At 56.1% G+C, this 14,166-nt stretch overlaps 1 protein-coding gene across 11 annotated transcripts in view; it reads right to left on the minus strand.

The window, feature by feature from the left end:
* The window catches only part of CHD6 (chromodomain helicase DNA binding protein 6), a 69,900-nt gene that overhangs the window by 4,292 nt on the left and 51,442 nt on the right, over positions 1–14,166 (minus strand). For 7 of the 11 annotated variants that reach the window (XM_062642065.1, XM_062642062.1, XM_062642060.1 and 4 more), the window contains 14 exons: positions 13,917–14,006; positions 12,965–13,068; positions 12,189–12,318; positions 11,883–11,943; positions 11,144–11,201; positions 10,302–10,521; positions 9,066–9,274; positions 7,199–8,752; positions 6,505–6,653; positions 6,027–6,233; positions 4,935–5,381; positions 4,092–4,283; positions 2,354–2,473; positions 1,208–1,312 (listed from right to left, as the gene is read on the minus strand). In XM_062642065.1, the coding sequence (XP_062498049.1) occupies positions 1,208–1,312; positions 2,354–2,473; positions 4,092–4,283; positions 4,935–5,381; positions 6,027–6,233; positions 6,505–6,653; positions 7,199–8,752; positions 9,066–9,274; positions 10,302–10,521; positions 11,144–11,201; positions 11,883–11,943; positions 12,189–12,318; positions 12,965–13,068; positions 13,917–14,006 (3,646 nt within the window). The remainder of the gene's footprint in view (positions 1–1,207; positions 1,313–2,353; positions 2,474–4,091; positions 4,284–4,934; positions 5,382–6,026; positions 6,234–6,504; positions 6,654–7,198; positions 8,753–9,065; positions 9,275–10,301; positions 10,522–11,143; positions 11,202–11,882; positions 11,944–12,188; positions 12,319–12,964; positions 13,069–13,916; positions 14,007–14,166) is intronic. The other 4 variants (XM_062642067.1, XM_062642063.1, XM_062642058.1 and 1 more) reach the window with 3 other exon arrangements.

Raw genomic sequence — 14,166 nt, forward strand, 5'->3', positions numbered from 1 at the left:
AGTGCAGAGCCTGGAATCGGATGACCCTGCAGGCTGCACGTCTACTGCCCAAAGAGGGAGAATCTTCTGCTCTGCTCCCACTGGCACATGGGAGAACCAGCATGTGGCCACCACTGTGCCTGGGCTCCACGGGGCAGCCAACCCCATGCTCCTGCCTGCCCAAGCATCCAGAGCAGCCGGATGTCCCTCTGCATGCATGTGCCGGGATGGATGCACACTGCACTCGCCCGAAGCAAAGTGCTGATGGGGCTCAGGGGTGCGAATGCTCACGGGCATGCAGCGGGTGCCCGGGGTGGTGGCCAGGCACACAGCTATTCCTATCGGCAAACAGACCATTCCCTGTGAATGAGGGTGAGGAAGAGCTGCCAGCTCACACAAGTCTGGCTGCCTGGACGGGGAGCTGTTCCCTGGGGAGTGGGACAGACCATGCCAAATCTCCAGCGCTAATTAGAAGTGATTTTGAGAGCAGTACAAACCTCGTAAGCCAATTGATTCCCCTTCCATCCCCCTGCAAGGGCATCGCACAAACCACGGCAGCCCCAAAACCAGGGAACAGGAGAGAGGGAGCACAGGGAAAAGTCTGGGTAAGGCCAGCCCGCAGGGTGTGGAAGGGAGATCCAGCAACAGCCATGTGCCGGAGGGGACAGCTCTCCTCTTCCTCCTCTGCCACACACTGGGGCAGGGACTGGCGTGACAAACAGCGTGAATGAACGCGGCGAGGCTCATCTCCATCCTGCCCCTCTCCCTGCCAATGCCTGAGCCTTCAGGCCTGGTGACCAGGCCCAGGGCTGCACAGGCAGTTTGCAGGAGCTGGTGAAAAGCCTTTGCTGAGGGTAGTTTTGAAAATTTGACCCATGAGGATGTGTTTTGTCCACTCCCTGACATCCAGCACCCGCATTACTGCTCCTGGGGCATTTCTATTGCCCCTGCTATTGCTAAGCATCCCGAGCCTTTCTGGACAGCCACCCTGTGGTGCTGAGCCCCGTTCCCAGGGCATTGAACCCCTGCTCTCCTCCATCCTCTGGCCACGCTGTTGAGCTGCGGCAAGTGCCCAACCTCCCTCTCTGCCATGCGAGTGGTCCCGGTGCTGCCGGCCCTGCAGCTCTCCCCTCCCAGCTCCCAGCTCCTCACTGGAGAAAGGTTGTGGGGATGGGGAGGGGAAAGAAAAGATGACATGATACAGATTTCTCCAAAAGCTCTAACTTACTGAAAGCTTAACAATGTCAGCCCAGTCAGCTGCAACAGCATACTCCAAGTTTGCATCAAGCCACCTTGGCAATTCCTTCAATGCTGGTGCCGTGGCTCCCCCTAACTATAAAACACAGCACAAGGATGACCTCTATTGCAGAAAGAGTTATGTAAAATAATACAAGAAATATGATTACACTTCCCCTAGCTCCTTGTTTTGGGCTGCAATTTGGCTGGGGGAGAGGCTCTTCCCTTGCTACACATCTTTGCAGGACTCGGTATGCGCCTGCTGCCTCCAGACACACTGTTCAAGGGAGAGAGGGCAAGTTCAGCCTCTGTGGCCCATCCCATCGTCCTCCCCATGAGCAAGTGATGGGGGCAGAGCTTCTCTAAAAGACACGCTCAGAACCAGACAAACCCACCCATTCACCCAGGTCTCCGACGGCCATTATGGGTGTAACAGAGGGGAACACAGACGTGGCTGGAACAGCCTCTTTCTGCCTCACTCTTTAGTTTTGGGTTTAGATGTGATTAACGTCACATCACCTTCTGACCTACTGCAGTCCTGGGCGTGTTTAAGAACTAAATTTGGTGGAAAGTATCCCTGAACATCCCTTCTCATTCAGAGAGGTGAGCATCAGTGCACTGGGGAGTAAACGGCAGACAAGTAAATCCATGCTCTTTGCTCAGTAAGCAAGAAAAAGCCCTTTAAACCCTCCACTTCCTGCATGTGCAGCCCTTGGGTGGGTATTGGTGTGCTCTGCCTGCACCTCGTAAGGAGGAACAAACTAAAGACATCTGCATGGCAGTATTACAATTTGTAGCGTACTGCAGTGAATCCAAGGGGAGCAATCAAATCTGGAACACAAAGCACCAGCCAGGGCTGTGCTGATGGTGGCTTTAAAGCCAAAGGCTGAATCCCTTTGCCACTGCGGGGTCTGTGTGCCCTGGCAAGGGTGAACGCTCAAGACTTCCCTTTACACAGAAAGTCACTCATTGTTCAGGTTTGTGTCCCCTTGGGCACACACATCACAGGACAGTGTAGATCAGTGACGAGCTTGTCCTTTCCATAGGCTCCTCTGGATTAATCTCCCCCAGGTGAGCTCAGGGTGTGCTAAGCATCGCAAGTTACCAAGGGCAGAGCACAGAACAGGCCTTCGCTTACCCGCCGTCCGGTACCCTTATGTACCACAGGCACCCGCTCCTCTCCCGAGAGTGAGCTAATGTCCAATTTGCTGGGGTCCTTGCAGCGTTGCCTCCTCTGCTTGGGCTTGTCTGAAAAACTCTGGAGTGCAAACAAGACAACGTTAATGAGACTGGATGGCTTCATGAGCCTGGGCGGCCACAAGCCCTGCAGGACTGCAGCATGGATGAGCTCCCGAGGGACAGAGGGTCCCCTGCAGCCTTGGCCGGGAGCAGCGGAAGCGGCACAGGCTGGTCTCTGCCACAGGGCCAGCTCCCAAATGAGCACTATGGATTTTTGTACATATAAAGGGGTTTTTGTGTACCCCACTTGGACTGCTCCAGCCCTTTCTAATTCCCCTCCAGTCCTACAACTGCCAATTGATATATGTGCATCTGTAAACGCAGCGCTAACCACAGCTAGGAAAGAAAGAGAGAATAGGTCTGTGTGTGCCATCTCGTGTCAGTCTGATATCTGCTCATCTGTTCTTTGGTTTACTCCTATTTCAGCTGTTCCCACAGCAGAGAGGCTGCACCGCGTCTCTTTGGGACCAGAGCCCTTCAGGACCACAATGTACAGAGTTAGAGCTGAGTTGTTGCACATCCCCTACCTACACTGAGTCCCAGCATCAACGCGCCTGTGGGAATGAGGCATTATAATGAACTACTGCAGGCTCTCATTCCTGAGAGTCAAAGAAAAGCCCCCGAGCGTGGTCTGTCCTTCAACAAGCTGAGCTGCTGCAGTACCCCAGAGCAGCTTCCAATCAATCCCACCTGGAGAGATGACACTGAGGCCTTGCTGGGGACAAGAGGTTCACCAGTAGCACAGCCAGACTGGGTGAGCTCCACTAAGTCCCCATGGAAGGCAGGATGATGGAAATGCACCACCACCATCTGACTCCTCCTTGCAGTGCTCCTGGGAGCCTGGCCTTGGGCACAGAGCTGCCCATGTCTCCAGACTTTGAAAAGCAAGGGCCATTCTGCCCGAGCAAACACTGGTCTCCTCATCTCTTATCTCTAATGAGCTCCAAATCACTACAGGCTTGCATGTACTCCAAGCTTCAGGGAATCCCTGCCTCAGGCATACAATCCTCCAGGACCAAGATGCAGTCTTTTATGTATTATTACAGTTCCTACTCTGTTTTACAGCGTGTACTCTGCCTACCACATGGTCTAATAGGCTAAATAAGCTGAAACCTGGAGCAAACCAACCTATGAAACCAAGAGGCAGATGCTTATGAAACAATAAGAAGAACCAGACAGACTTTGCACCCCACTTTCTTACAGCACCCACAGCCATGCAACCTTTGCAGCCAGCAACACAGCCACTCAGTCCAGTTTTTAATATGAAGAAGTTTCCTTTTGTCTGGGAACCTTGTTTAATACAACAGCACTGCCTAAAATGAGGCAGAGGGAGCAACGCCGACAGACCTTGAGCATCCGAAATCTCTCTTGCCATTTTTCTCCCCACCTTGGCACTTCTGGAAGACACTGGGCTAATAGTGTATTAGGCAGATGGATGCATTGGAGGTGGGGCAGAATAATGCAGCTCAGCAAGTGCCTTTCACTGCAGTAAAGTCCTGCAGACAGCCCTGATGAACACCACGAGCCACGGTATAGGGAAAAAGCCCTGAACTTAGGACAACCACAGAAGAGCTAACGCACAGGGCAGCACACAGGACAGACACACACACACACGTGCCACCGAGGGCCACCCTTACTGTGCCAAAGCCAGGAACTTCGAGTGTGTAGTCGGACTGCTGACGGAGCCAGTCGAGGAGACTCTTATTCGGGACAGCCTTCTCTGCTTGGCTGCCTGCAGCTGGGACTGGCTGTGGAGTTGAGGTAGCAGCAACCGGCCCATCGGGGAGGGGACTGTTCTGAGGGGGCTGCGGCTGGTCTTCCTGAACATCCTGGTGTGGAGGGAAGAGCAGAGGGAGCCCATCAGCAGCATGTGGTGATGCACACAGACACAATAAGAGATCTGCTCCTGTCACATAGATTAATCCACGTATTCCCCAGCACCTGTTCCTTCAAGCATCACCACCACATTACACTTGCGCTCTGTCCCCAGCACTGGTGGCATGAAAGGCAAACAGAACTGGGAGATGCTTCTGAACTCACCTTGAAACACCCTCATCACCAGGAAGACCAACCAGATCACTTCTAAAATTGGTCTAGAGGGACTGGTCTTGCACCCAGAGCCCCATTCTTCTTTGAGCGGATCCCAGGGTAGAAGGGGAAAGGACACAGCAGGCTCTTGGCCATATGTCCAATGCAGTCAAGGACCCTTCCTCATGTTCTCTAATCCTAGACACCCCCTGAAGTGGGGCAGCTGCTTTTGGTAACGCTTAGCAGGACTCAAACACTCCAGAGTGCTGCAAGGCAGAAGGAAAACTTCCCTTCCTCCCTGAACTGATATCTGCTCCTGCCTGCTCCAGCACAAGCCAAGCTGTCCTGGAGGAAGTCCTGCACTGTTGTGGGCAGCAGAGCTTGTAGGGGAGAGCTGGACTATGAGACAAATCGTGCTGAATCCACGTGAGAAGGGGGGAGCATCAACCCACCTGCAGCCTGGTTGGAAGAGGCCTCTCCTTCAAGAAGATGAGGTCCATCCCTTCTACATTTTTTCTCCTGCCCCGTCTCCTCCTCATGGCAGCATCATCTCTCCGGAGGCTGCCATTCACTATTTGTCCCGTGACAGGATGGATTAACCCTGCCTGGAGGATGCCAGACAAGTCCATGCCCAGGGAGCCCTGAAGAGTGTTCACAGTCCCCAGCTTGGTCATGTTTGCATTCAGGGGGAAAGGAGAGGAGTTCCCCGGGGACCCGTCAGAGGCTCTGGACAAGTCCACTGCTGTGTCGCGCCAGCCGTTCAGCACAATGGGTGGATGAACATGGGCTGCTGTCAGCTGCTCCAAGCTCCTCTGTTTGGCATCTCTCTCCATCTCAAATTCATAGGGCCTCCTGTGCTTCCGCTCATCCTTTGCAAAGGCAGGGGTCAGGAAGCCTTCCTGTGTGTATCAAAGCCACAAAGATGGTTACAGCTGCTCACACACTGCCCAGGGATCACAGCTCTTAACACTGAGCTAAGTCAGGCTCTTCTGCCTCTGCAGAAACCCTGAAGGATGCCCTTCCCTGGGCACATCAACCTCTCTTTCCCTCTGTGGGGATGGTGCAGGAGCACCCTCACACACACTTTGATCCCCTACAGTGCTGGAACCCTGGGTGCTCCAGGCTCGGTTCCAGGCCAGCAGCTTCTCTTTTCATGGTGTCCAACAGCAAGAGGAGATGGGAGCTGGTGATTAATGTGGCAGTGCCTTCTTGTGCACCTACTGTTTCGGGACACCAGGGCAGTGTCTCCTTTTTCCCCTGATCATGCTGTGGGCTCTGGCACTGACTCTGGAAGCACTTCTACAGCTACAGAACAGCTGTCTTCCCAGGAGGGAAGCAGGGCTCACAGGGGACTGAGAGCACAGGAAGCTTACCAGGAGCTCCCAATGAAGAGGACCAAGTGGCTCAAGCCACGTGTTATACAGCGCAAGTGGCACCAAAAGGCAGGGAGAACCCAGATCCCTCTTGGAAAACTCTTGACCATTTCTAGGCAATTCTTCACCCCAAAGTCCCAAGCCTGTCCCTGCCCAATGGCCCCCCCATACCTTTTGTACCTGTGAGATTAACACCCCATTATTGAAGCTGGGGTCAGAGGCTTCTGACTCAGCAAAACTGTTCCTGCTGCCGGCATTGCTGGGTACCGCTGGAGCTGTCAGCAGGGTCGGTGTCTCAAACTGCTGGCTGGAGGAAGGCCACTTGCCCTTCAGGATGGCATGGCAGATGTTGTCTATGCGGTTGATGATCACACGGTCCTGCAAACAGAATTGGATGGTGGCAGGCTAGGATCCGAATGAGTGACTCAGGATTAAAGACAAACTCAGTTGACATGACCTCAGCCTGGCAGAAAACTGCTTTGGGGAAGGCGTGTCCCAAATGGGTTCTTGGGAAGAGCACCCCTGTTAGAGCATCCATGGGGAGACATATGGGGAGGACCAGGAGGCAGAGCTGGAGGTGTGTGAGCTACTGCTGGCCAGGACCACGCAGTAACACTTGCAATACACAGAGTGTTGATTTTAAACTCACTTTAGGCCACTCAGAGAAGGAGTAAAGTGTCTTCTCCTGCAGCAGCTGGGCTATGGTCGGTGCCCGGGCATCCTGAAGGTCATCAATCTCCCCAGGCAGGACAGAAGCAGAACTCTTGCTCTCTTCCTCCATGTACTTCTCTGAACCATCTGAGGGACCAACAGAGAACAGAGATCATCACCACCCTGCCTCTCTTGCCCTACTGAGGCAAGAGCAACTCTTCACCCTTTCCCACCCCAGCACCCAGCTGGCTCCACAAGGGTCCCTTTTCCCAGCCAGCCACCAAGAAATGCATCAGCCCTGGCTCATGGCAGGCAGCCCGCACTGCTCAGGAAGGGCAAACATTCCCGTGGGCTGAGTCTGGGGGGACTCTGCTGCAGTGGCCACCATCCCCATACCACAGGCTCCCACAAGCAGCTTTCTTTTCTGAAAGCAAGTGCTTTCAGGCACTGTCCTATGCCAGGAAGGGAAGGGTGTCCTACGGTCCATGGGATGCTCATGGCAGAGGGGCTGCTGGGGCTAACAGTGGGTGGCTGTGGCAAACACAGCCACAACCCTTTGTTCCCCAGTCACACCAGCTAGAGTGAGCCCCTGGGGGCTCAGCACCCCCAAGGCTGTGGCTCTGCTGGGAGGTCAGCAGGTCCCTCCCACCCCAGAGGTGACTGATTAACAGAGGGAGCTCTTAGGAACATACCTTGACTCTGGCTGCTGCTGGCTTTCTCCCCATCATGCTCTTCTTGCTTCACCCCCTGGGGCTCAGGGTGCAGGGCATCTCTGTAGCCTGCCTGCCCCTCAGCCCCTCGGCCCCAGGCTTCCACCCCAGCACGGGGGTGCTCTGCCCCTGGGCGCCCCAGCATCGGGGCAGGCAGGCTGAAAGCCTGGCCATGAGCCTGTCCCGGTGAGTGCTGCAGGGTGCTCTCCTCATCCAAGCCATGGTCCTCCCGGCCCTCTGTCCCGGGCTCCCCCAGCCCTTCGGGTGTCCCCAGCCCCAGGGACTCTCTTTCGCCATTCACATCTTCTGGGCAAGTGTCCTCGGGTGTGCGGAGGCCAGAGCTCTGCTCCTCACCCCCCAGTTCATTGGCCTCAGGGTCACAGCCAGCCCTGGTTCTGGGAGCACTCAAGATTTCTACAGCATCTGCTGCTGCCTCAGAGTTGTCATCATCCTCCTCTTCCTCCTCATCTTCCTCGCTGTGGCTCTGACTTGGCCCTGACTTTGCCTCCATTCCTTTCTCCTGCAGCAGATTGATGAACCTCTGCTCAGGAGGAACCTTGATTTCATAGTTACGAAGAGTGGGACTGTAGAGCCCCATGCTTATGACCCCTTCCATGGCAGCGTGCTCAGGCAGCACTGACGCAGGGCTGGTGAGGTCTCCCTTCTGCTGCAGGGCTTCACAGAGCTCTGCTGGGATGCTCTGTGAAGGGTCGCTTTCGGGGGTAGAAGGTGAAGGCTCAGCTTCCTCGTTCTGACCGTCCATTCGGTCACAGCCCACCTGCAAACCCTCTAGGAAGGGAGTCTCTCTCATGGCATCAGCATCGTAGCTGGATGGATCCTCGTCCCCCTCTAGCTTGCCCTCAGAGAGTTTAGCAATGCTGCTTCCAACATCTGGGCAACTTGGGCTGTCTCGAGCAAGGGAGCTTTGCTCACTGTTACAGGCCTTCTCGTCGTACATCATGCACACCAACGAGTCCGGCAAAGAGCTCTCGTCATAGTTACTGGACATGATGTCCTGGACTTTAGACATGAAGGTTTCACAGTTTGCATCCAGCGGACTGCCCCCAGCCTGGGACATCGTATTGTCTACAGCTTCCAGCTTCATCTGACCCTCGGCTTCATTCTCCAGGGACTCACAGGTCCGGTCCACCTGGCTGTACAGAGGGGAACTGTAGAGTTTGGAGTTAGTCTGGTAAAGGCAGCACAGGGTTTCTGGGGCTGGGAGCCCCGTTCTTTTGTTCTGGGCATAGTTCCTGTACGCATCTAAAAAAGACAGCTGGGGGTCATTCATGATGTAGTAGTCGGTGCGATTCAGGCCGTGCTTGGCGGTGCCGATGAGCAGGTCCCGGTCGTGTTTGCCACACTCCCACCACACAGGCAGGTAGAGGCTGGGCCGGCACAGCTTGAGCCGCTCGTGGAGCTGCGGACACTTGAGCACTTGCTCGCGCACCTTCCGCAGCAGCTCGATGCGATACAGGGTCCTGGCAGCACGCTCCTCCGTGATGGGCTCCACGTAGATGTCGGGGTCTGGGGGACCTACAGCAGGGATAGAAAAGCCAAGGCCACGTTATACACATCGATGAGAGGTACTCGGAGCAAGGGGAGTGTCTGTAGTTGAGGCTTCTTTTCCCAGCCTCAGCACCTTCCATTCATTTGCCACCAAATGGACGTGTGGGTGTAAACTGCCTTGACTTTAGCAGCTGGACCAGGAGCAGCACTCGACTGCCTCCAACTGTCCCTGAAACCCTTCCCTTGCTCTCCTGCTCCACAAGAGCAGTGGGACCATTTCTGACCTATGGCCATGTGGACCTACTGTTACCCCTCCACAGACCATGAAATTTCCACTCACCATCCTCTTTCCACAGCGGGAGACCACAGACGTTCTTGCACATGGCCACAAAGCTGTAGAAGTACTTCTCCAGGCTTTCATCTGTCTTCTTCTCCAGTCGAGAGATGGCTCGGAACTGAGTCCAGTCAAAGATCTTTTTCTCCTGGTCATAGATAACCCCAAAGGAGGAGACAGTGCGGTAGAAATCTGCCTGCTCCCTCCTGGTCCACCTGTGGGGTATGGAGGAGACATGAACACCACTGAGATACATTCTGGTCCCAGTGTGGGCAAGGCACCAGGCAGAGGCTCCGAGAGGACTACCTAGTTACTGCCTATCAGTTTTGGAGCAGCTGCCAGGAGAAGCACACTAGGAATTAGAAAGGAAGGTCCTGCAGACACAGCTCTCATCCAGAGGGAAACTGGGACTGGGGTTCATTGCTGTAAGGGTCGCAGTATCCACACATTCTGCTGACCCCTGTGGACTCCTGGGGTGGGTGCCAGCCCCTCCCCACTGAAGGAAAGCAACCATGCTACTTTCAGGGGGGCTCAGTTACAGCACTGTTAGAGCCCAACTTTCACTCTGGTTTGGACCCTGTGAGCTTCCACCTCGTGCGAATCTCTCCAAGGAATGATCCAGGACAGAGATGGTGAAGAGTATCCTGGACAAATGCAGCCCTGGGGCAAACAGGCCACGGAGAACAGAGCAGGGTGCAAACTGCAGGACAAGAGCAGGAACAGGTCATGGCAGGGAAAGGTGAGTGCCAGGAGGGTCCCACCATCTTTTCATTTACTGGGATACAAACAGAATGAGAGCAGAGCACCACCAGGATATGCCATGGGGCTCCCAAGGCCATGAGCAAGAGCCTAATTCAGTGGTGTGAGAGACACGAGGGTCAAAAAGGCTGCACACACAGGCTGTGACAGTGCTTGTGTGTCACCCCTCAGCCACAGTGTGTCCCAAGCGCACAACCCTGCTCAGCAGCACTGTTCTGCTGGGGCTGGAGGTGATCCCTGGCCCAGCAGATGCTGGATTTGATCCTGGGGAGCTGTCTCCTTGCTTCCTTTCACCATGTCACCAGTACCAAGAAGGCTGATCCCCAGCTGGCCTGGCTGCTGGAGCCACAAGGCTCCCTTGTGCATGGGAACAGCTTTCCCTGCCCAGCAAGGACCCCCATGCCAGCCGTGGTGACATCTACCTGGGCGCAAGGATTTCGACTGGCCTCAATCAGCTCTGGAAAGGACATTCTGCTGCGTTACCTTTTCTGCATTTCTTTGTTCACAGAGTCCATCTCGGAGGCTCTCCGGAACATCTCGTCCTGCAGCCAGTATCCATGGTTACCAGGCATGAGCATCTCAGCACGCGGAGGCAGCTCTTTGCGGTTGCAGCGCTGGTAGACGGTGACAAGCCTCCGCAGTCTGGCTGTGAGAGCAGATGAGACAGGCCAGCAGGATCTGTCTGAGTCGGAGCCATCCTGGGCTTCAAACATCAGCAAGGACATTAGTATTTAATGCACACTCAAAGCCATGGGGTCCCGCATCCCTCCAGCCCAGCTCTGAGAGCTCCCTCCTGCCTCTGCCCTCCCACAGGGGATGCCGAGAATCAGTCGTAACTGGGGGACTGTGGTGACCATCCCTGGGCCTCTGCACCCCAAAAGCTGCTGTCTCACAGCCTCACCATATCTCAGCTTCCTTCAGAGAGGCAGAGATCAGGGTAGGAATGACAACTCCAGGCCAGGCTGTGCATGGGAGAGGACTGCAGATGCCTGCTCAGCAGCAGAGCCAGCCAGCCCATGATATCTTCCAGCAATGCTGAGACCAGCATGCTCATCTCACACAGGCAACTGCATGGACAAGGGCAGGCAAATGGCTTTGGGTCACCCCTGACTGGCTTTGGTTGGGACCACCTATTCAGGAGCCTGGCTGCCCTGCCATAGACATGGGTCAGACATGACTCCTCCTGCCCAGGTTAAGCTACCTCACCCATTATCACTAACACAGAGCAGTGTCCCCCCAGCCCAGCAGTGCCCGTCTCAGTGCCCTGGCTGTGCCGTGCCAGCGCTGGGAAGCCCTGCACGATGCTGCAGGAGACACGGCCTCACCTGCCGCTGGCTCGTCCCGCTTCTCACTGGCTTCACCCACCCCAGCGGCCACGATGTCCTGCAGAAGGAAACCATGAGAGAGGGCTGCCAGCCCCGCACACAGCACCCTGTACCCACAGCCACCCAGGTTGAGGGTGACAGGACAGGCAGAGCTGCGTGTCCCGGGCCCTAGGGCTGCAGTTAGGCTGCCCTCAGCACACACAGGGGAGGTGACAGCTCAGAGGGGCAGTTCTATCCGTTTTAAGCTTGGAGGGGAGGTTCACCACCATGACACAGGCTGCAGAGCCACTGCCCAGGACAGTTAAAGTGCACAGCTTCTGCTGCCCAAATGAACTCCACACCCTCCTGTGCTGCCTTGTTCACTGCTCTTCCTCTCCCCCAGGGCCATTCCTTTTAGGACACCAACTCCTCTGCCAGGGCCCCATGTGGCTCCTGAAGCTGAGTGTTGAGATCCAGCCCCCCTTGGCCATTCCCAGCCAATCCCCCTCAGCTGCCCACAAGGGAGATGCTGCCCAGGTCTGCAGGAAACACACAGAGGCAACAACAGAAGCTGAGATGACACAGACTGCAGGGCAGAGCCCACGTATGGCACAGCAAAGCCGGCACAGGGCTGGGTCACCTCCAGTGGAGGTTCCCCAGTGCCTCACAGCAGAGCTGATGGAGCCAAGCCTGCAGCACAGGGCAGGAGGGAAGGCCTGGCAGCAGCAGATGTTCACTGATCACTGTGAATCCCACTCACCTCCTGCTTTGGCAGCCCTTCCAGCTTTTCTCCACTGCCCTCTTCCTTCTCCATGCAGCCCCTGGGTAAGAGAATGAATTAGTCCCTGGCAGCAGCAGCACAGCACCTCTGGCTGTGCCACTCGTTGGCAGGAGGGAGGAGAGAGTGGTGCTCATGTTTCATACTCCCCCTGCTTTCTGCCTTGCCCGCTGTGCTCTGATGCAGTCTGCTTCCTTCCTCCCCCCTGCACACAGCCCTCCCCACTGCCAGCACAGCCCCAGGAGTGACCCAGGCAGCCCCCAAGAGCTCTGCTCCATCCCTGCCCACCTTTCGGCAGTGTCCTGAGCCCCGTCGCTGACACCCTGCTCCGCAGAGAGCAGCTTCTCATCCGGCATTCCCACCTTCTCCAGGAAGCACAGCGCCGGGTCCGCCCGCATGGCGTTGTACCGCTCGTAACCTGCCAACCACCGCGGCCCATCAGCAAGGAGACAGACAGCACAAAGCCAGGTCTGAGCCTGGTTCAGGAGAACCTCCTGCTCTGTGGGACACAGCTCCCCATGTGGCTCTCACCCTCTGGGCTGCTGTGAAAGCAATTCTCACCCTCAGAAATTCAGAACACTTTCCCCAAAGCTGCTAATTGCTCCACAGCCCCTGGGCAGCGGGCAAAGAGAAAGGGCAGCCTCTCCATCCCCCACTGCAGAGCAGTGCCTGGAGCTGTGCACAGCACCCAAAGCAGGTTGTAGCCAAGAGAAAAAGCAGCCCTGTGGCTCCTGGAAGCCAAAGGGGGACTTCATGACAAGGCTGGGGATGCCAGGAGAGGCTCTGTGCCTTCCTCCTTGTTCTCACGTGGCAACTGCATGCTGCTCCTGGAAAACCAGGAGCCTGCTATGAGACCAGGTATGGCCATGGTGGGCACTGCAGTGTGCCTGCCCCACCATCTAAACAAGGCAGCTGTTGGTGCCTGGGAGAGCTCCCATTGGCCCTGTGTGGCTGTGGTGTGTGGCTACAGCTCTGCCCCTTCACACTGATGTGATGTTCCCTCCAGGTGCTCCACTTGGGTCCCCCTCATCCACTGGCACCGACCAGACAAGCTGGGTACACACCGTGCTTGAAGACACCAATGAGCAGGGATTTATCAGCTTCAGCGTTCCACCAGTCCACTGGGATCTCCACATAGTCAATGTCTGGCAGCAGCACATCCAGATCCCTGTGGCAGACAAGGTAGGAACACCCCTCTATGAGCCTCACAGAGCTCACTGGGCACTGCTGGGCATGGGCAGCAGGAGACAGGAGCCATCACTTGCTGGCTGGGGGACAGCTAATGCAGGCAAGGCTGTCCTGGGCCCCACATGACCTGGTGTGCACATCACATCTCCCTGGGCTCAGAGAGCTGCAGCCTTGGCTCCACCACCACCCACTGCCATCCCTATCCTCTGCAGAGATAGGGAGGCTGCACAGCCCCTCTCTTCTCCCCTCCCACCCAAGCAACACCAAAAGACTGGAGATCCTGTCTGATGTCAACAGCATCTGCTGGGGGAAACCACTTCAAACCCTCAGCCCCAGAGGAACAGCATGTCTGGTGGGGGTGGGCTGCAATGTCCCCTCCACAGACTGGTGATGATGCACCTGTGCTGGGGAAGGCAGCAGCCCCTCTTCTAGTAAATTAAGCCCAGCATATCACACTTCTCTCCAAAGCAAGGAGAGCTGAGTCTTTGCAGGAAGGACAGGAGCAGGCAAGCTGCAGGTTCAGTGGCATTAACAGAGCCTGTTGGCCCCTTATCCTCAGTGCTGGGAAGGGTCTGCAGGCCACAGCAATGGGGCAAGCTCTGCTCCAAGGCCTGGCCATGGCAGCCCTGTTGAGGTCCCTGCTCAGGCAGAGCTGCCCTCTAAGGATGAAGCTTTGTCTGAACAAGACGTGGGGATTTGACCACAGGATCTGAACCACCCGGAGCTGCAGTGAGCGCAGATGTGCTGGCCCGGATGGCTGCAGCAGTGCTTGAGAACTGCCAAACCCTACCCAAGAAGTACCACAGGGGTTCACTGTAAGGTACCTACCTGGCAGGGGTGCCCTCGAAGGCTTTGTCCGCAGCCTCCCCCAGCACTTCAGCCTTCAGGTAGTAGAGCATTCGCACCCGCAGCAGAACCCTGTGCAGGAGCAGCAGAGAAGAACACACGTTAGCATGCAGGTGCTCAGATGCCAGCCTAGGGCCTGGTCCAACAGCCCTCACCAGAGTGTTTGCAGGGGATGCTCTGAGGGTCAGCAAGGCCAGGGAAACCTGCTTGACACCACATTTCCCTGCATGGG

Source organism: Pezoporus occidentalis, unplaced genomic scaffold (genome assembly GCF_034315485.1).
Source record: "Pezoporus occidentalis ecotype Australia unplaced genomic scaffold, CSIRO_AGI_Poc_V1 ctg70, whole genome shotgun sequence".
NCBI lineage: Eukaryota > Metazoa > Chordata > Aves > Psittaciformes > Psittacidae > Pezoporus > Pezoporus occidentalis.